The 22,333-nt window shown below is 37.4% G+C and overlaps 1 protein-coding gene across 1 annotated transcript in view; it reads right to left on the reverse strand.

Annotated features, from left to right (window-relative positions):
• Window positions 1-237: 237 nt before the first annotated feature.
• Window positions 238-22,333, reverse strand: part of RECK (reversion-inducing-cysteine-rich protein with kazal motifs) — a gene marked incomplete at its 5' end in the record, with an annotated part of 50,808 nt that continues 28,712 nt past the window's right edge. Inside the window, 11 exons of the mRNA XM_009072943.1 lie at window positions 238-507; window positions 1,547-1,702; window positions 5,222-5,295; window positions 6,573-6,783; window positions 8,260-8,452; window positions 10,497-10,668; window positions 11,412-11,534; window positions 17,293-17,481; window positions 19,430-19,570; window positions 20,773-20,909; window positions 21,662-21,874. Coding sequence (XP_009071191.1) covers window positions 292-507; window positions 1,547-1,702; window positions 5,222-5,295; window positions 6,573-6,783; window positions 8,260-8,452; window positions 10,497-10,668; window positions 11,412-11,534; window positions 17,293-17,481; window positions 19,430-19,570; window positions 20,773-20,909; window positions 21,662-21,874 — 1,825 coding nt within the window. The remainder of the gene's footprint in view (window positions 508-1,546; window positions 1,703-5,221; window positions 5,296-6,572; window positions 6,784-8,259; window positions 8,453-10,496; window positions 10,669-11,411; window positions 11,535-17,292; window positions 17,482-19,429; window positions 19,571-20,772; window positions 20,910-21,661; window positions 21,875-22,333) is intronic.

Genomic DNA, 22,333 nt, shown 5'->3' on the forward strand with positions numbered 1-22,333 from the left:
ATAAATCCACGACGCCGGAACCTTCCAGAGTGTATTAATGTTTCCAAGATCAATGGGAAACAACTGAATTGTGCTGAAACACTCATCTGACTAGTAATGAGTAAGAGAATCATCTTTTCACATTATTCCAAATACTGTAAGTTCTTCATTGAAAAATATGTCTTCATCAAATCTTCTATTTTTATTTTCTGGTTCAGTTTTTTTTTTTTCTGGTTCAGTATTTTGTTTTCTGGTTCAGTGATGAACAATTCTGAAAGTCCTTCATAACACTCATGCATATTTTCCAAGCAGTTATATATAATACATTAATGCTGACAAGGTGAATAAAAGGCTTATGAACAGGGAGTGTAGGACAGGCACCACCTGAACAGAAGGAGAAGAAATGCTGAATGAAACTTGTACTTGAGATGCAATTAGAGCAGACAGTGGCACATGTGATGCTAACGTTGGGCTGTCTGAATTGATCAGTGATTCTATCTTCTCTGCTTCTTTATTGCAGGCTTCAATCTACGAGGGGAAAAAAATAAATTATTGTTTCCCTTTTGCCATGCCAATGCAAAAATGTTGCTACATAGCAAAACTCAGGAAATAAAATCTGAGTTATTCCAATCAGCATGGAAGATTTTTATAATTTTGGGGAGTTTTTCTTAGAAAACATATCAGAGCTCTTATCATAGACTTTGGTACTATGAAAACTCTGGGAAAGCCCTGAGGAGTAGCAAAAGAAAAGGAAGGATGCTGTAAACAAGTTATTGTGGGTAATGTGTTTTGAATGCTGATGCCAAAAAACTCACAGTAAGTTATAACTAAAGTACCTCTAAAACTGAGGACTTCCACCCTGCTTGATCAAGATATTGCCTTGAAGTCTGCAATAGTGGGAAAAATAATTTTTTTCTGCTTACTGGACTTTTTTTTTCTTACAAATCAGGCAAAACTGATTTCTTTTATGGGAAGGGAAGAGTAAAATGGTATAGGAAAACCTGAGGAACCCCAGGTTTTTCAGGTTTCCATTGCCCCACTGACATGATTATAAATATGAATTTATGTTAGAAAATTGGTTTTTTTCCACTATACCTTCTGCTGCAGTCCAGGAATGAATTTAGTATTAAGTCTCTGCAATAGCTTTGGAAGCTGCCTCTGGTGAAGCTTTAATCTGACAGTATCTGCAGGTCTAAAGCTTTGAAAGTTGAGGAAAATCCAGCTCAGCAATGGGTGCCACCAGTGATGAGCAGCTCCACCCTGGTTTCAGGTGGTCTCTCTAATTTCAGAAAGTCCTCCTCTCCCCAGAAATCTGACAGCACCTGCTGCAGAGGGAGTGAGAGCTGACCATGCTGGCAAGGCTCAAGACTGACTTTCCTAAGTCCTGGTAACATTTTGAGCTATTTATGCTAGAGAGGAAGACAGAGGTTGGAGCTGACTTGGACATAACAGGGCTGCTCTGCGGCATGGGCAATCAAAACACACACAATATATCTGCCTGACACCACTGCACACATACAAAAGTCAAATAAATCCATGCTGGGTAAACAAAAATAAGATAGTCTACCTGCAATGGTTTGGGGTTCTGGTCCACAGGAATGATGAGAATCACAATTTCAGATTCTATGCTCAAGTATCCAAACACATCACACTGTGGCACTGACACATGCAGGCGGATTTTTTCAAGTATGTCAAGTACTGTTATTGGCTTTTTATTTGTCACCTGGAAGAAAATTAAGAACTTTGTGGATGATGTGGTATTATGGAAAATTCCCCTCCTCAGTTTTAATAACTTCATGTCATGCCATAAAATTTGTTTCAGTTATTCAACTACTCAGTTCTAAACTCTACTCTAAATGCTAGTAAAAACCCTAAATGATTCAATGATTCTACTCCCAGCTGACACTCCACTACCAGCAAAGAACCTGTTCCAAGAGCCACCAGAAAGAAGGGCTAAGGCTTTGTGAGGACAGATCTATGTCTGTACATATGGGAACACAGGACATTTCAAGATCACTACATAACTACCAGGTAAATATATTTTCCTCAGAAAATTTTTATCTCTGTCCTGCTATCTGTATCTGACAAAAAATAATTTGATTGTAGATGCTCAGTCTACTTAAGGACTGCCACACCTTTAAGGTTTTTCAGCTTTTTTCCAGATCACTTACAGAGGTGTTTTATGGATGTGTACATAGACACAAACATTTCATTTGTGACTTCTGGTCAATCTGTTGTGTTCTGTATTCTAGGTTTAGCTGAAAAAAATCCATCTTTCTTCTACTGTAGTTTCATTTCTTTTAAGACCCCTGGCACAGGACCTTAGCAAGTGGAAATCTGGGAAATCCAAGTAGATGATATGAATCAAATTTGCAAGGTGTCAACAGCACATTTTTAACTGGACCTCTGAGGGATTTCCATGTCCATTAAAACCTAGTCTGATATGCTGACTAATCAGCAAAACTTGTTCTTAAAACAGAAGCACAGGGGTACTTTTAGAATGACTGATAGTGTCAGACTTGGATTTTACTGCCTTAGTGTGGAACTCTGACAGATTAGAATTTTAGCAGGTCTCTGATAGTTCCTTGCTCTGTGGAGATCTTGACTTTTACTTCCTGCTATCTTTACAAAAAACAGCCAGAGGGATGGGGAGAGAAAAAGAAGCCAGATTTATAGAACTCCAGTATTTGAAGCAGTTTTTTCTCACATGAACCAGGTGTCTGAACTAAGATGCAAACATTACTCCTCTTTGCCCTCTTGGATTGGCAGAAGTGTATGCCAGCATTCCTAGCAATGATCCCTCTGAGATGTAACCACCTCCAGTACAATGGATGTATATGCTACATATACACATATATGTGCACTGTCAACAGCAAGGGCTGTACACCAATCCTATCATTTTATTGATGGAATCAGAGGAGGTCAATGTTACTAACATGAATTTAATGGAGATGACACAAGTATCAACTCTACTCAAATGCATTTTCTATGGTATTCTTAGGAGATACTGTCTGGCCTCTGATTTCCATTGGAGTAACAAAGGCTCAGAGCTTCCAACTCTCTATGTGCAGGGTAAGGTCACACTGTGCAGTCTTCAGGTTGCTGTGACCACTAAGACATCATGTATGGGGACATACTGGATGACCCCTGATTGAAGTTTTCAAAGGAGAGAACTTCAGCCAAACTTATGCAATTTCTAGCATGTGCCAAAATTCTTTTGACTCCTGAATGCTGGCTTGAGTGTTTGAGAGATCACATATTTTAAATGTTAAGACACAGATACATATTTTAATTATATGAGCTGTAAAAACTTGATGACCATGTATTGTGGCAATAGGTGAGCAAGAGAAAAGTCAGCAAGACTGTGGTGACAAAGAGGGGGGGAAAAAGAAGAATAAAAACAACAACATACGCTAATCCAGGTAGTATGGTGCTTAGTAGGTGAGCAGAGAGTAGTTATCACCAACTACTTGAGTGAGAGCAATACATTTTTTTAACTAGAAAGCCTTTTTCTAACAGAAACTAAAAATTCTTCTTCACAGCCACGTTGGAATGCATGAACTGAGAAGTTGCAGTGGCCACCACGTCCCTGGTACCACTAGAGATATCAACTGGAAGATAATCCAGGATGCAGTCATGACCTAACAGACAGTTACTCAGCAGAATACACACACACACAGGGCTCCTACAAACAAGAAATCCCTGAGAGGAAATCAGTAGGATGTAAATCAGCAGCCCAACCTTGAGATGAAGGCCAACCACACACTCAAGCTGCAACAGCAAGAACAGAGCCAGCAGAAGTCACTGTTCCCCTTTATTTACACCCTGCTCCCTCTCCCCAGGCCACGCTAACAAAGTGTAAAGAGTCCAGTGGCATTCAGCTTGTGGAATCTCCACTCCTGAATACACACTTCTGTATCTTGAAGCATAAAAGCAGTCAAAGGACAATATTTTCATACAGCACATGGGGAGTCTGGGTCCAGTATGGTGTGTTCAGTGATTGATAACATCAGATCAGTCTTGTGCTGGAGGTTTTCAAAGAGTAGCAGTGAAGGATGCTGGTGTTTAACTTATGGAGATGTTAAGTTAAAATGCAGCATTTTAGCTGATGAGCAACAAAATGAGTGACAACTATCTAGATAACCTGTGCTGGTTTGAGCTGAAGTAGAGCTAACTTTCTTCAAAGTGGCTAGTATGGGGCTATGTTTGGGTTTTGTGCAGAACACAGAGTTGATAATGCAGAGATGTTTTTGTTATTGCTGAGCAGAGCTTACACAGAGTCAAGGCCTTTGCTGCTTTCCATACTGCCACACTGACATGGAAGTTGGGGATGCATGGGAGATTGGGAGGAGACACAGCTGGGACAGGTGACCCAAACTGACCAAAGGGATATTCCATACCATATGACATCATGCTCAGTATATAAGGTGGGAGGAAGAAGGAGGAAGGGGGGACATCTGGAGTGATGGTGTTTGTCTTCCCAAGGAACCGTTACACGTGATGGGCCCTGCTCTCCTGGAGATGGCTAAACACCTCCTGTCTTTGGGAAGCAGTGAATTAATTCCTTGTTTTGCTATGCTTGTGTGTGCAGCTTTTGCTTTCTCTCTTAAACTGTCTTTATCTCAACCCATGAGTTTTTGTAGCTTTTACCCTTCTGATTCGCTCCCCCATCCCGTTGGTGGGGGAGTGAGTGAGAGGCTGTGTGGCTCTTGGCTGCTGCTGGGGTTAAACCACGACATAACCAAAGAGTGTAAACACCTTTGAGTGCTTAAAGAGGTATTGAGTTTTAAAGGTGTTTAAAGAGTTTAAACCTAAGAAAATGTCAGAACTAATTTACCTACATTGGGAAATAGTGAGCTAGCAGAATACACTTTTAAAAAGGCCACAAATAACAAATATACACTGCATTACCACCACAAGATACTGTTCCCATATCATTTGTCTTCACTATTACAAGTCATACAAACTGCAAACCTGAGTCTGCTTGTTTGTGCCTACTCTAACTCTGTTTTGCTTTGCATTGCAATTCAATCTATATGCCTCAGATAAAGAAATAAAGGAAAGTATAAACAGTATGAAGAAAAACAACCAATCACACACTAACTACTTAAAAATAACTGGGTTTATAATATGTTAATCTAAAAATAACTGGGTTTATAATATGTTAATCTTTCAGGAGAAAATATACAGTAACTTAACTTTTCATGTACCATTTAACATTAGGTATGATTAAACTGTTTACCCTTGCAAAATTATCCAGCTTCTCTTTGTCATACAAGATTCTCAGCATTCCAGCACACAGTGGACAGCAGGCTCCTATGTGAATAAAAAAAAATAAATCTCAGAAATAAAAGCAAGTGGTCTTTCCATTTTTAAGTAAGGAGGTCAAAATTTCAATCTTAACAGAGTATTAAAATGCAAAACTACCAAAGCAAATGAAAATATCAAAACTGCCAAAGCAAAGTAAATGTTTCAACTTGATAGCAGAATTGAACATTTCTAATATTATTTAATATTGAAAACATTTACAACTCAAAAGCAGTCACCTTTCAACACATATTTACTGCTTTCAACATGAAGCAACCAGATGAGTTTTCATTCAAGATCTTTCACCATTGTAAGCTAAAAACTGGAGGAAAATTTGTGTACCACAAGCCAAGGTTTTCTATGGATGCATGCATACGTAGCTACAGAAATGATGGATTTCAAGAGCTGATATAGCTAGGACATGACAGAAGCAACTGTGCACACTGGAAGCATTCATTTCTTTAGTTATACCATGCTGGAGCTTAGACTTTTTACATAATAAAGGGGAAAAAAGACTTGTCTGACAGATTTGTGTTTAACACAGAAGCATGTCATATTTCTCCTACTGTTTTTCCTCACCATCTCAGAAACCAAAGGGCCAATATTTCAACTTTTTACCCATGACTGTTGATAAATTAACACTCCAACTTATTACATATAATTCACATTCAGAGAATGACTTTTTACAATACTAAATATACTACCAAAGCACAAAAATCCTTTTTCAAAAAGGGTGAGAAATGAAAAACATGAATAAAACTCTTTAAGAATGGAGCTTTCCTTACCTCCTCCTGTCTTCCTCTTTTACAGTACTGTAAATACATATGGTGTTTTACTCTGTCTTCTAATTAAACATCATCTTTGCCCTTCTGGGAACCCTACGCTGATGACAGCTTGGCATTCCACTGTGGTATCTGTGCTGCCACTTCTGAAAAATTACTCATCAGATTCCTAGTCACATCCTACCCTATACACCACAGACCACATTTGGTTCTCCCAAACCCAACCCATGGAGACAGCTAAAAGTTTCTCAAGACTGAAGAAGCATGACTCTTAAAGCCAAGGCCTTTTCATTTTAGGCTTACTTATCTGAGTCCTTGATACTGCCTTGTTCTAGCCTTTAAGTAGAGATCTCTACTTCATCCTTTCTCTTGGATGTCTCAAAGGCATTATGGAATATAACATTTTAAAGGCTAAGTTTTGTTCCAAATTTACCCCTATTTACACACAGAGCCTGGAGACTCTCTCTCCTCTCTGTAGTAAACTCCCACATGGAATCAACATACCTGGTGCAATGACTGGTTTGCAGCCAGTGGCAGAGAGCTGGGGGCACTTAACAAAGGCACACTCCGTATGGAATCCGTAGTCTGAGAGCACACCCACAGCCTGGCAGTGTCCGTGATAGTCAACGGCCACGCGGTCGGAGTAGGCGGCACAGACACTGCTGTAGGTTTCTCCATTGTGTCCACATACAGGTTCCACTGACTTGCAAAATGCCTGAAACACAGAAATGTTTCAGAGATCAACTCAGTCACACTAGAGAAACCCCAGAGTAGTTTTAACGTGAGGAAAACGAAGTTAAGGGGAATTCGCTGCTAACAAACATTCAACAAAGTAGGAAATCTAGAGGAAATAACCTGTCAGTTTACAAATGAGCCATAAGTGAAAAGAGTAAGTACTTAAAGAAAAATGTGAGTTGGGATCTGAAAAATGTACAATAAAGCATGTTCTGGAAAACAACCATCTTTGTTGCATGTTTACGCTTAAATAAAATAACCATATTTAAATTGACTTGAAAATATTACAATTTCATCTTCACATAATGCTATTAATATAATAACATATATAGTATTACTATATATAATTTAGAATTACAGCAATTATTCTACTAATAAAGATCATTAATTATTTTCATTAATAAATATTTCTAGTGTAACATTCATTAATATTTTAAGGACTCATCAATAATTTATTGATTCATTCATAGCAACTTTTCAAGATCTGAAAGGGCTACAAGGGAGCTGGAAAGGGACTCTGTTAGGAACTGCAATGACAGAATAAGGGGTAATGGTACAAAGACAGAGGCAGAAATTAGAAGTGGGTTAAAAGAGCAATAACATTTGTAATAGAGAAAAGCCCTGAAAAAAAATGTTCTTTACTTCTAAGAATTCCCATCAGTTAAGACCAAGAGAAGTTCTCAAATCAATCTTTGTAATTTGAGTAAAACCTGGAGATGAACAGCCTATCAACAGTCAGGCCAGTGATTTGGAACAGAGTACCCTGTAAAGTGACAGAAAGCTTGTCCACCACTTCTGCAGGGAACAGTGGCATGGAAAAACTAAACCTTATCCTAATCCTTCCCAAGGATTAATATGAAGACTAATCCAATCCAGACTAACTAAAAAAAGTATTACAGACTACCTAGTCTGTATATAGATCCTGAACAATGAACTTGGTAAACCCAGAGCACAATCATGCAAAAAGCTGAAGACTTTCAATGACTATTTATTTAAAACAAGTTCAAATTGGTAAAAACTAGCATTTTAAGTAACCAAGGAACTGCACTAATTACTGCAAACATACCTCAGTGCAAGCTTTAATACCAGAAACTACAGAAAGACTTAATATAAATACCAGAGTATTACCCCCAAGAAAGTATGAATTAAGCTTTTGATTGGTTTTGAGACCACTGTTAACTAAAGCAGAGAAACACTTGACAAAATTCTGAATATAAATTTGTGTTTTCTTATACTAGTTAAAATTAAATTTTTAAATTATTACTTTCAGTGTTTTCTTATACTAGTTAAAAATTAAATTTTTAAATTATTACTTTCAACTAACGCATTTTATAAGCTATAAAAAACAGAATACCAAAAATCCCACAATATTGCAAAAAAAACCCCAACCAAACTGCAAAGTTGAATATAAAAGAACAAAGAAGACTTGGTATTTATGGGTAGAACCACTTCCTACCTGGCATGGTCCTCGGTATGCTAGGCTTTTTCCTTTTTGGTACAAAGTACACAAGTTAGTGTATTCCACATTGTCTGTGTCACAAACAGGATCCCGTGTCTGGTCACAATTTAACTGCCTTGGCACACATTCGTGTTGGCTACATTCAAACTTCTCAAAACTGGTCAAGCAAACTTGTTTCTTTGGTATGCACCTGCAGAAAGTAAAAATAATTTCGTATCTTGCCATAGGATTTATTCTTATAAGTCTTAAAGTGTTCAGGGAAGATATTTTCAATGAAATCTCCAGTGCTTTAGAGCTAATTATGGTTTATCAGAGCTGCAGGAAATACAAGCGATAAAACATTCTGAACAGTCAATTTCAGGTCTCATCACAAACCCCAAACTGTTTCACACCACATTTAGTCAATGAAGTTGTGAAGACAACTACAGTTTCCAATAACATGTATTTTTTACCAAGTATTTTTCAATGGATTCCCAAAAAAGTCTTGGATAAACTTCTTGCTTACTCTCATGCTTCATTTTGTAAAAGAATATTTTTTTTAAAAAAAGAGAAAACATGAAAATTGGGAGCTGCAAGAGAAAGAGATTCTGTTGCAGAGGTCTATCCTCACCCTTCCCTGAGAAAGTAGTGAAAACAAGACCTACATGATGATATGGTTTCAATTACAAACATCTAACTGGATTCTAGCTTTGTAGACTCAGAACACTGTGTCACATCCAACCTTGGGGATGACTGCAAACAAACAGAAAAATCTAGTATTAACACTTTTTTGGCATGCCATTCCTCTGAGGCCTTCACAGACAAGTACAGACCAATAAACAGCAGAAATTCCTTCCCCTTTGTATTAAGTATGTGCCTTCTATTGTCTTTTCTGCAAAAGGTTTGCCAAGACATCTCTCTGCTAGAGAAATGGCAGCCAACAGAATCTGATGAATAGACTGATGAAAGGTCAAATGGCTTTTCTAACAATCTCCTCCTTCTATAAGTGACAACAATGGTGCCACCACTGGATTATATACAGTACATCCTTCTTCTCTCTTGAGTGGGGCTGACCTATGCATTACACATATGCCTTTTATAGTAGGGAAGATTCAGAAATTCAAAGATTTAAGCACTTTACAAGTGGAATGTAATAACTTAAATAGATTCTAAGCACATCAAAGGCATTTTAAGTTGAGCATGTTAAGTATACACTGCATTATCAAACTGACCCAGAAAAATGTATTGTGTACAGTCCTTTCCTAAAACTACAAGTTGAGGTTCTAAGCATAATGGTATTCTGGAAAACCTCTCTATACTCTCCAAATTTCAAATACAAAAAGTCAAAAGTGTTTATCCACAATGCAGTTTTGAAATTCCAATCTTCAATGCCATAATGGCTATTATAGCTAAAAACCCACAGTGTTTTCTCAGTAGTTTTCTGCATCAAGGCATTTTGACTGCAGAAAAACAAAAAAATAAAATTGCTACAATTGGCTTTCATGAAAGCACAGCATTACACAACTTCTTAAGATGGCTTTCTTTCAAAACAGAAAAATGCACAAATTCAAAGGAGACTGCAGTATTGCACAACATTGGGAAAATTGAAGACAGAGACCAATACTGAGCCACAGACTTTGATCTCTGTAAGAAAGGTCAGATTTTCCTTTCTCCTGACACTAGTACAAAGCATATTTTTGTTTTACTATATTTGTCTATGCAGATTTTGCTTTTCTGACACTGAAAAAATGGAGATTGTACAGACACAGTTTTCACAAGATATCACTCTAACTAAGAAAAGAGTGAGTGATATTTTCCCATTTTAGAGTTAAAAAGCACAGATTATTGACTGAATAAGCAAGTCTGACTCTGTGCCTTGAATTCAGATGTGGGTCTTTTTTTCTAAACTACTAAAAGAAGGTGTAAAACAAAGTAGTAAAATGACACTTATAGCCATTTCAACTAAATGTGATTCTCCCACTTTTGAAAGTATACATCAAATTTTATTACTCAAGCTGAGATCTGCATAATGAATCTGATCAATATAGCACTACATAAATGGAACCAAGAACTGGCAGTTACTACAGTCCAATAATACTTACTCTGATAAATAAAAAGTAGCTACTTCAGTTATTTTTATTAGAGCATCCCAAAAGTAGAATAGTACCACAATATACAATACATCCAAAGAAACCATAAATCTGCTTTACAAGTCGAAGATGCCTAAGAAAACCTTTAAAACATTCTGCTTTTACCTTTGATTTTTATTGCAAGGGTTAGGGTTACAAGGATCCTTGGAAATACACGATCCAAATTCAAACTGATTGTCCTGGAGCCCAACACAACGAGCTATACATGCGCTTGGATACGTTCGTCCGTTTTGACCACACACTGGTACAAACTGATCTACACAGTTACACGGCAAACCTGTAAAAAGCAACACACAGAACAGGAACTTGGTGCACACTCACTTTCTATGACAGAATCATAGAATCAACCAGGTTGGATGAGACCTCAAAGATCATCAAGTCCAACCCTACTGTGGTTACTAGACCATGGCACTAAGTGCCACATCCAGTCTCAGCCTGAAAACCTCCAGGGATGGTGAATCCACCACCTCAGACAAGAGGTCACTAAGATACCTTTGCCTTTCAGCAAAGTGTCTTCAGCCCCTTCCTCCCTCCTGTCATTTAGTAATGCTGTAGCACACAAGCACTTACTAGTAGGAAGGGAAGTTTGTGCCCTGCCTCCATGCTGATTCTACTCAGCTTTCTCCATTTTCCCCCAAGCTCCTTATCTCATCCCCACATAATGCTGTAGCACACAGGCACTTACTAGGAGGAAGGGAAGTTTGTGCCCTGCCTCCATGCTGATTCTACTCAGCTTTCTCCATTTTCCCCCAAGCTCCTTATCTCATCCCCAGTGGCATTACTCTGTCTCTACTTATTTTTACACACTACTTGAGGTTTTATTTTTCAGTGCTGACTCTTTTTTCAAGAGGTATGTGTTTTTTCTGCAGTGCAGTTTCGAGATGAGAAAAGCATATCATTAAAAAAACATATCAATAACAAATTATCAGGTATTTTCCATTAATACTGTAGAAAGAATTTAGCTGATAATCCTTGCTCTAAAAATATTAAGCTTACAGTTTTCATGGTTTGGAAAGTCACCTGTAAACTTCCGACGTTCATCTTCTGAACTATGCTCAGTTAGGCACTGACGTGTAGAACATATCAAGTTTCCAGCAAAACATGAACAGACATTGCAATCTATATTAAAGGATGTTCCATGGCCTTAAAATAAAAGAATTATTACATACAATTAATGTAAATATACCTGAAGACTACATATTCATATGTACTACACATCTACTAAAATTTCAGTATTTTCCCACTGAAATTTTAATCCTTTTTTTTTTTTCAGATTTCAAGTTTTGTTTTATTCATTGAAAGAAAAAGTCTGCTCACATGTGGTTTTGATTAATTAGTTAAACAGGGAAGCAAGGCCTTTATGCTTTCAAGGCCTGTGTAAGTTAGGTTTGTTGGTTTTTTAAGAACAATTTAAAGCTGCAAAAAGAAATACACAGAAGAAAACAAGAAGTGGTAGATAAATTCTGGCTAGAAAGCTCCACTTTTTTTTTTAAAGGCAAAGCTTTTGTAAAGATACATTTTTCTCCTAAATTATATTTACGTAAGATTGCTAAACTTTTAGCCATAGTCTCATACATAAAGCACAGCTCCTCTGTATAGTGCTCATTTCTTTCCTTTGTCAAGAGGTAAAGGTGCCAATGTATTGCTGTAGTTGAAAATTTTTTTGGACCTGAATCTAAGAATCAAACTTCAAACTTAGGGAACTTTTCTACAGTCTAGCAATTCCTGTTTGGCTTTCTGAACTGTCCATCTGACTGCCCTTCACTGTGATGTACATTTTATGTAAAATCAATTCATGCTGACGACAGCCATAACCAAACTGGTTATCAAAGACTATCAACAAATACACATACTCAGGAAAACATAACAGTAGTAACAGTAATAACAAAATAAGGCAATTCCCTCTAATGTCTTTCCGAAGGGTTGACATTAAGAATTAGAATTTTTGAAAAATATTACAGGAGCACAAGGAAAATCCTCATCATTGGAGGGAATGGGACAGAAAGCCTCTGTATCACAAAAAGCTCTGTTTAAACCACAGCACGCTCAAGGACGAAGGAATTTGTCAGGAGGGAAGAAGAAAAATTTTCAAGATTTGAAGATAATGTCTAACACAGGATCTCTTCAGAGGTTATTCTTCAGAGCAACTAACTTAAGATCCACTGGAAAACTGCAAGATTATTGGCTTTCACTATCCAAGACCTCACACAGCAAGCTGTCCTCATCGTCAGCAATCATCTCATTAGCTGTAGTCATTTCAGAACACAAAAACATCAGATAAAGCATTCAGGGTTGCTTGCTTTATGGAGAATGGTTTTAAAAACCACAGTCCAGATTTTATGACTAAATCCTGGCTTTCTATAACAGACATGTAAACCAATTAAATATAGCCACTGCAAAAAGTTCGTATGGTGACCGCAAACTTTTAATTCTTTGTTTTCAATACATCATCTAATGAATTTGGAAGCCAGTCGTTTTTCTCTTTTGTTACTTAATATCTCAAGTCTTAATCACTACACACACTTAATAAGTCACTATGGGAAAGAGAGGAAGCTGTCTGGTTTAGGGTAATTTTTATCTTTTATTACTTAGTATCTCAAGTGTTAATCACCACACACACTTAATGAGTCACTATGGAAAAGAGAGGAAGCTGTCTGGTTTAGGGTTTGTGGTAGTTTGTTTGTTTCTAAAATGGACAGAACTTACTGAATACCTACCAGTTATACATTCTGTTGCTACCAGTTACCAGAACAACTGAGAGCTGTACACTGTGCAAACATAAAATATAAATACAACTTCAGACATTTTTGTGATTTTCACCAATAACCTGAAAAACAACATGTTTCTTTGCTCCATAAAAGGTTTCAGTCACCATTTAAATACTGTATTTGCTATCAACTGCATTTTAAAAGTATCTACTTTCACCAGATACTTTCCATAACTGCCTGTCAAATATATCACTAAGGTTAAGATGTTTTCAGTGTTCCACATCTGTGAATAGTACCAGTTTTGCAATAAAGAATAAGTTTTAAGTATGTTTGGCTGACTTTTATCTTCTTTGGATGAACAACAAACAAAACCCAGATTCCAAGCTGTAAATGCATGGAATGCTGTAGGGAGACTTTCCTGAGTGATAAAAATAATTGTACAATTGATTAACTAGCTCTGCTTGGTATCTTTTGTGAGAAAGAAATATCCCAATTACCTACTCTTTCATGATTTCAGGGTTTTGTTCACAACCCAAAAATTATGTTTGTGACATATGTAGCTGCAACAAGTGCTTTCCTTCTTATGATTTACTTAATGTGAAAAGAACTCTTTCTTATCACAAGATATAAAAAATAACTCAGTTATCTTGGAATTATTAGGCATCTTTGACTTGCTTTAGTTATGCTTAGAATGTCAGCCTGACAGTATTTTAAAAGAGGTGATTTATAGGCACTAAACAATGCCCAGTGCTGAAATATGTAACTGTTTACTAGCAGAAAATCTCTTGCTTGCTGACTGATTCAAAGACCTCAACTGCAGACAGGTCACAGCTCGGCACAGACTCCATTTTATATGCAAGACATTTTGTAAGATTTTTCCCTATCTTAATAGAAGCTTTTTATTTTGTTTTCTTTCCCAAAGATTACAGTGCCAGTTTGCATGACAAAAATACACGTTTAAAGCTCTCAATACAGAGAAGAAGCATCACTTGTCACATCTCTTTCAACTCTTTTGACTGTCAGATTAGGTACAACCCAATTAATCCTTGTCACCCACATCAATGTAATCTCTAAACAGTAAGAGGAAAGTTATCTTGAAAATTAATAATTTAAAAGTAAGTCAAGAAGGAGATAGATAGTTAGCATTCTTTAATTGTTAAAATGAAAAGCTGTTCATCTTACAGTTACCTGGCAGAAGGAAATCAGCAGGAGGCCTAGAGCCACTATCCTGAAGACTTTGACAAACCACAGTGTTCTATACACGTTGAACATCACAATGAATTTGCCTTCATGTTTATTTTTAGGCATATCTTAGTCCCACTGATTAATATGCTAAACTATAATTCTTATTTAATTTTAATGTAAAAAAAAAAAAAGTAGTTTTTTTTCTGATCATGAATTTGCCTACATGTTTGTTTTTAGGCATATCTTAGTCCCACTGATTAATATGCTAAACTATAATTCTTATTTAATTTTAATGTAAAAAAAAAAAAAGTAGTTTTTTTTCTGAAAGGCATAGGCTACTTAACTGCAGGCTATGAATGTTTCAAAGAAACCCAAGTGCAGAGTGAAGTATGACAATTGTCTATTTCTAATGTGTTTGTACACATTAGCAAAACAGTCCTTTAAACACTTTTTTGAAACCAATGTTCTTGGTGTGAAACCTACCAACACCACTCAGTAGGAACAAACTACCTCTCCAGAATGCTACACAAACTAAAGCAACATTATTGCCTAAAAGGGTATCGGATTTATTATGTGATGCCAAAGGAAGAGAATTTTGGGATTGTGCTAAACTTAGCATGGGATATTTAGTGGAAGGACCAAAAATGAGGAAAAAGAGGAATTAAGATGAAAAAAGCAGGAAGATGCGTGAGAAAGCAGCAGAAAAAGTGGAAAAAGGGAATGGCTGAGTGTAGACACATAGCTGGACAGTATGCCTCTCACTGCACCCTGTGCTTCATCAGCACAACCTATCCTATACTTTTATCCAATCCTATTTTTAACCTTTTTATGAGTGTGCTTCCTACTCCGAATACATGCGTGAGTACTAACAAACCTCAAGCTGGATGAATCACTAAGTAGGATAAGAGTTGTGTGTGCCAGCCACTGGATTGGAAACACAAACCTTGGGAGCTCATGGGTCCAGATGCCATGAGTCACCAGCATCTGGGGGACAACGACTGGGGAAACCATTCATTTGGACAGAACGCTGCTCTGTGTGCATGTGTTTCATTAGCAGGCTCCACATCTGATCAGCAGCAGGACAGGAACAGGTTTGGGCCACATGTTTGGGCTGTTCATGTTTATGTCAATGCAGCGGGTGCCAGTAATTTCTCTCTGTGCTGATCAGCGTGGCTGCCCGTGCTAAAAATCTAAGCTGAATTCATTTTTCACAGGCACTGTGTTAAAGAATCTGCCTCAGGAGCAGCTGGTGGACAGACAAATGCCAACAACTGTGCAAGTCTAGAAGATATTCACCAAAAAATTCCAAATAAACTCAGCTGTGAAATATCTGCAATCTTATTCAAACCTCGTGCTTTAAACCTCCTCAGGGTTTGGATGCCAATGCAAATGGCTAAAACATACACACTCTTTTAAAGGGATATGTGGATAATAAAGGTAGGTAAACTTCATTTTGTGCTTACAAATGGTATGACACACTGAGGGAAAGGATCAGTTTTTGTGCAATTCACAAATGAAACCTTTTACAATTATCTGAAGGAGTCAATAAGCACGTGGACAACAGAAAATCAGGTTGATGAAGAAGAAGCAGTTTTTGTGCAATTCACAAATGAAATCTTTTAGAATTATCTGAAGGAGTCAATAAGCATGTGGACAACAGAAAATCAGGTTGATGAACAATACCCAACAGACATGTCATAGCTCTTTAACAAAGACTTTCAAGGAAAAAGAAAAGTAGAGACGGGGAAAATGGTGCTCACACGGATAAATGAGAAATAGAATAAATGGACAATGAGAAAGGTCACTGGAGAAGTCTCCATGATCCATGCAGGGGCTGTTCTGTCCAACATATTTATATGTGATCCAAAAAACAAATGCAAGTATTTACTTGACAAAGTCTATTGATAACGTTAAGGTACAAAGGACCAAATAATGAAGACCTGCAAGAAAAGTCTCACCACACTGAGCAACTAGGAACGAGCACAGCAGAGGAAATTCATAGTACTGAACATGAAGTGATTCTCTACAATTCACACAATGAGCTGTGAGCTGACTATTTCCACTTAAGAGCTGGACCATGGTGTCAAAACAGACAGCTCTGTGAAAGCATGACCTCAATAGAATTTGTTGCCAAAAAGAGACAATGTCCAGAATAACTATGAAAGGAACATAATTTTGCTATGACATGATTGAGCACTAGCATTGTCAACAGTGCATGAAGCTCCAGCTCCCACTTCAAAAGAAAATGTAAGAACTAGAAAATGGTAAACAGAAGGGTAACATACATGATCAAAAGTATACAACTGTTCTCATATATAAGGAATGATTAAAATAGAATAGGAATTGGCTTGGAGAAAAACCCAGAAAGCTGTGAGGATTATGTCAGAAGCCTAAAAGAAGAGGCAAATAGGTAACAATCATCTGCTTCTTCAACTCAAGAACTAGGATGAATCTCATGAACTAGGAGGAAGCAGATGAAACAAACTATCAAGCTTTAAATTAGAAGGAATCCCTTGCAAACACCACCAAAAAAAAGAGGCAAAAAAAAAAGAAAAAAAAAAAGACATATTTTAGGCACACGTCTTAATATGCAGAACTTCTTTCCAAAGGCTGTAGCTCACCACAAAAGTTTCTGATTTTATTTTTCAACATGCATTTAAAATCCATGGATGAGGAAAAAACCTCAACAAACCCAAACTGAAACCAAACCCCCTAAACCATTTGGACCTAGTAAAGAAACCACCCCAGGCCAAAAAACACAGGTGTATCGAGAACATTCTTCATGCAGGACTTTGATTGGTTGAGACAGAGAGAGTTCAGTACTGATTCCAATAATGGAACCCTCCAGCATACACAAGAATTAACCAAGTATTATATACAGGGAAGCAAACACTAACTTTTGTGTTTTCTGATAAACTCCCCACTCAGATCCTGTGTGTCTCCCTATGCATGTCAAAATTCATTACTGAAGGAGCAGGTGCTGTACATGTTACTGCTCGAATACTTACTTTTTCTTTGTCCTCCAACAATGCATGATTTTTGGAGGTCAACACAATGCATTTCCATGCAGTTTTCTAGCAATCCACTGTGTCCACAGGTACAAATCTTGTAACAACCAACATCACCAGCTGAAGATGGAACCTGGATAAGTGTACCTTGACGGACAATAAAATCAGAGGCTTCTCCCAGTTTGCAGCCTGTATAGAAGGAGAAATTTCCGCTCACATTTAGTAAATACTTTGGCAAGCACTACTACCAAAATCAACTATTAGTCTTTGATTTATGAAAAAGCTAAGATTTTCCTAGAGCAGCCTTCTTCTTGCTATTTAAACAAATTCACTCATTTCAGAGGCAATAAGTTGCAGAAACAGGGATTTTGCTTGAGGCAATGTTCTGAAGTACCTGTGAAAATGTTACTTTAGAGAAAAAGACTTGTAATTCCAACAATTCTGAAGTATTTTATCTTTCCACAGTTCTGCTGTAGCATGAAATGTATATTATATGACAAATACCACATATGCTTCACTCTCTCCAATACAGAATATGAATTAAAGGGTCTCATGAGCAAAGCACTGTCATTTCCTTTCTCTCACATACTTTATTGTGCCTTCCTTCCCTAACTGTACCTCTTAAGTGAACACTGAAGGACTCTGACAAGTAGATGTGGAGAGAAAAGAAATGGAGAAAAAGCAGTAAAAGTGGATTTAAAAAGAAAGAATGGAAATTAAGAAAAATTATTTCAAAAATTGCAAGGAAAGATAATAAAGAGATTAAAATAACCCCAGAAGTGGCGAATTGCAACAAGTCTCCTGTAATTTTCAAGCAATAAAATTACTGAACTCAAACAGAAGGTTCACTTCCAACCTTTAGAGGAACTAAACTGTCTCCTCAAAAGCTCTGTGTGGGCCTGTTTTCAGATGACTTTGTTTTCCTGAAAAGCTGAGCGTTGTTACTAATAGAGGTTGTATTGTCTTCACTTGCTGTGAAAGTCATTCAAAACTATTTCGTAAGGGTCATAACCAAAGCAATGTCCCCAGGCTCACACAAAGAACAAGCTGAAGTCTATCCTTGCTTGTAAAAGAGCACAAGCACAGCAGATACACGAATGAAGCAAAACCCAATTTTCCTCTTTGTAATTAAAAACCACTGGAGAAACTGTGATCAGCCACAGAACTGCTGGAACAAAAGAGGCACAGGGAACGGATGTGAGACTGTTCTGGCAATGTTCTTTATCACTTCCTCTACAAGGGAGGCTGCTTCATGCAGTTCAGTTTAAAAATCAGTGTCACTCACTCGCTCAGTCTCTCATCACATGCACTCAAGCAGTCCCCAAATGCTAACTTTCCTCTCTGCTTCCAGAAACACATGTGATCCCTCACGTCACTGAATTATACCTCTTACTTTAAAGAAAGAAGAAAAATTGTGGCAAGTACTACCAGTGCCTAGGGTAGAACAATATAAGGGTTGTAGAAGCTGGACATCGAAGAGTCTCACACCTCCTTTTGTAGATTTGACCCTTGTTATCAACACCATCCAATCCTGCCACTTCAAAGTTAGGTAGCTGAAACTCATTCTGCCTGAGGCTCTCTATCCAGCTCACACACACGGTGCAGAAGTTAGATAATGCCTATGCTCTAAAAAAGCAGTTCTGAAACAACCACAAGTATCTTTCTGGTGAGGTACAATTACATTAAAAGTATCACTGAACGGAGTAGAAACAGAAATGCAGTCCACTGTTCCTGCTGCATCTCCAGACATCCTTGGTTGGCCATGAGGGACTGATTGCTGCTGAAGGACAGGCTGGGCATCAGTCAGCAGGTGGTGGGCAATGGTAGGGTACATTCTCTTGGGGTTTATTCCTTTGTTAATGTCCTTTTTCATCATCATCATCATCACAACCATTACCTTTATTTCAATTATTGTACTGTTCTCTTCTCAACCCATGGGTTTCACCTTTTTTGTGATTCTGCTCCCCAGGTTGGGGCAGGGGGCTAGAGCAGAAAGTGAGTGAGCAGCTGTGTGGTACTTAGGTGCTGACTGAGCTTATACCATGACACAGCAATTCACTTTTAAACCTTCAACGAAATTTCAGTAGCATATGTTTATCACCAAAATTCAGGTAGAGAGAAGTCCAAAAGTCCTTACCTGGCACACACAGATATGGAAGACACAGTTCTCCAGATTGACATCCTTTTCTATTTACTTCACATAACTGGTTAGCTGCACATGGGTTTGGATTACATGGATGTGTAACATCTTCTACAATGTTACCTAAAGAACTTGGGCCTGAAAACAGAATATACAGCATCTGTACTGATTTAAATGAGGCTTATTTTCCTTCAGTAAAGCATCTTACATCCACTAAAATAATACTTTTGACAATTCTGTGAAAGCTTTTCATTTTTTTTAAATTATAATTTTAAAAGCTTGACATGACAAGGTAGTTAACTTATTTCACTAGTTTAGTCCTCAGTCCTGGAAATAATGACCCAGATGATCCTTCACATGCAAACTGTATTTCCTCCATTTTGTTTCCCCAGTAATTTTCTCTATATGACAAAAATACAAACTGACAATGCTGGCAGTCCCATAGTCAATGACTAACAAATTAGGTTTCTAGTACACCTGATGTTTAACCAAGTTTGCTATCATTGACCAGGGTTTGCTTCTGATTTCCCTTTAACTCGTTAGTTAATCTTCTCCTGTTACAAGAAAGGGAAGACAATACGGGAAAGCAGCAACTAAATGGAAAGAACAGCCCAAAGCTTCAATACTTTGTCTCTCTGGGAGCAATTTATTTATTGAGGCATGCTTTCAATTGCTTTGACTAATCAAAATGTTACTATTTTCAGAGCTTCTGGGATTCTGAGAAAGAAATACCAACATTTAATTTGGAAGAAGGTCTAAACCAGATAAATCTTATCAGGCTAAAAAAGGTCTAAATCCTACCAAAAAAAGAATAAATATAAAGATGTATTTAAATGAAGCCTAGAACCGAAAGGGAATTTTTTTTTCCATGCTGAGGGAGAAACATACCAGAAGAAAACAGAACCACAAAAACTTTATTCTTTCAGATACCTACTACATACATGCTCTACTGCCCCGAGGATTAATTTGGGGTTTTGGTTATTCCAATTCCTCTTCCCTTCTCCTCCACCTGCCTGGCACTTTTCTGTGATTTCTTAAATTTTCACAGAGGCACCACATGCTTGGCTCAGCTGTTTGGCACAGTGCAGTCTCTGACATATTTCCATACAGCCCTTGCAGCCTCCACTGCTACCAAAACAACCTTGCCACATACACCCAATACAAGAAGGAATAAATGCTATGGCAACTTGAAAAGTCCAATTTTCTCTAATACGCTGAACAAGCTGTTTCACATTCAATACAATTTTACTTGAAGAAATAAAGAAAATTATTAAAAGCAATAGGAAGCATTCCAAGTATCTTGGTTTCTAATTTTGCTGCATAGGTATGTTGATACTTACTTAGGTATGTATCCAATGGTATACAGTTCTCCAAGTCATCTGTTGGAGATAAGAGCTCACAAATACTCTCAGCTGAGTGGCCTTCAGGGAATTTATTATGATCTCCACACTTCTTCAGTATTTCCACACAATCTGATCTTCAGATAAGTAAAGAAACAGAATTTCATGAACACTACTTGAAGAAAAAAGGTCTTGTATGAAAGAGATTTCTTTCTACATTATTCCCTTCCCTGATTCCACAACATTCCCCTTCTGCCTCACAGCAGTGTTTATTTAGGACAGTTTACAAACTGGGGAGGAATAAATCTGTCACACAAAGAAACTACTGCTTACATTTCAATACAACACTGCACTTACTCCTCAATTTAGAGCTTGATGAGCTTTGTTTTATATGGCATCATATGCATGGGTCTTCCAAGACCAAGCATTTCTTTGATTTACTAATGTTTAAGATGGGTTGAACTCTACCTCACTGCCTGTACTTAACTATTAACTGCTCTCTTTCTACCCAATCACCAACCTTCAGAATTTTTTTTTTTAAAATAAACTTGGGTTTTTTCAGACCTTTCTGTCAGCTGAAAATCACAAGTAGGTCCCAAAACCAAAAAAAGAGCCAAGATTTCAAACACCACAGAGAGCCAAAAACCCCAAACAATAAATCCACTTTACAATGCAAGCACATACATCCATCTCATTAACAGGCAAGCATCTTCCATTTACAGTGATGGAGATTCAAGCAGTGGCAATTATGCAAGTTCATATTCCTTCCATGTTTGCCTTGCCATATTTTCCTACCACAGACCAAACAGTCCTACAGCAGCTTTTTAGCTCTCATTAAAATCCTTACTAGAACCTTCAGGTTTTTTTTCCTTTCCCCCACAGTACTTACTTGCAGATAATACTTCCTCTAGATTTGCTGTGGCACGGTTTAATCTGCAGGGAGCAGGCAATTGCCTTCCACATTTCTGGTTGGCATTTTTTAATATCAAGCACAGGAATATTTATAAATGGCATCTTAATACTCCCTTTTTCCCACAGCTTCATGTCATTCATGGCTCCCTGGTCTGACTGAGTATTGCAGCTCCTAAAAAGTTCTGTTGGTCTTAAAAGAAGAAGTTAAGATATGGCATGTATACAACAAAAAGAACATAACACACATTTTACCTTTCACCATATGTATTCTACAACCTTGATATGGCTTGTTTTTTGTGGCATGTAAGAATTAATCCCTTCCATAGCTAAGCAAGATCAAAATGAAGTTTGTCTTTAAGGAAAACAAGCTCTTTAACACTCAAGGCTGAAACTCCCTTCTCACCTCTGCCTCGTAAAGAAAATATCACATAAATTATTTTTACCTGAAGTTGACTTATGAGCAAATATCTTAGATATCACAAATATCTCTGTGAATGTTTCCTGGTGAATCACTAATGTAAGACGATTTATCATTTATATTTTCCCAGGCTGCACCTATAACATATGTGATTCTACTACTCATATAACACTCATGCAACTGCTTAGTATTATTAAAAAAAAAAAAAGCCAGTGATCTCTAATGGCTAAC

This window comes from Acanthisitta chloris, unplaced genomic scaffold (assembly GCF_000695815.1).
Source record: "Acanthisitta chloris isolate BGI_N310 unplaced genomic scaffold, ASM69581v1 scaffold3364, whole genome shotgun sequence".
Taxonomy (NCBI): domain Eukaryota; kingdom Metazoa; phylum Chordata; class Aves; order Passeriformes; family Acanthisittidae; genus Acanthisitta; species Acanthisitta chloris.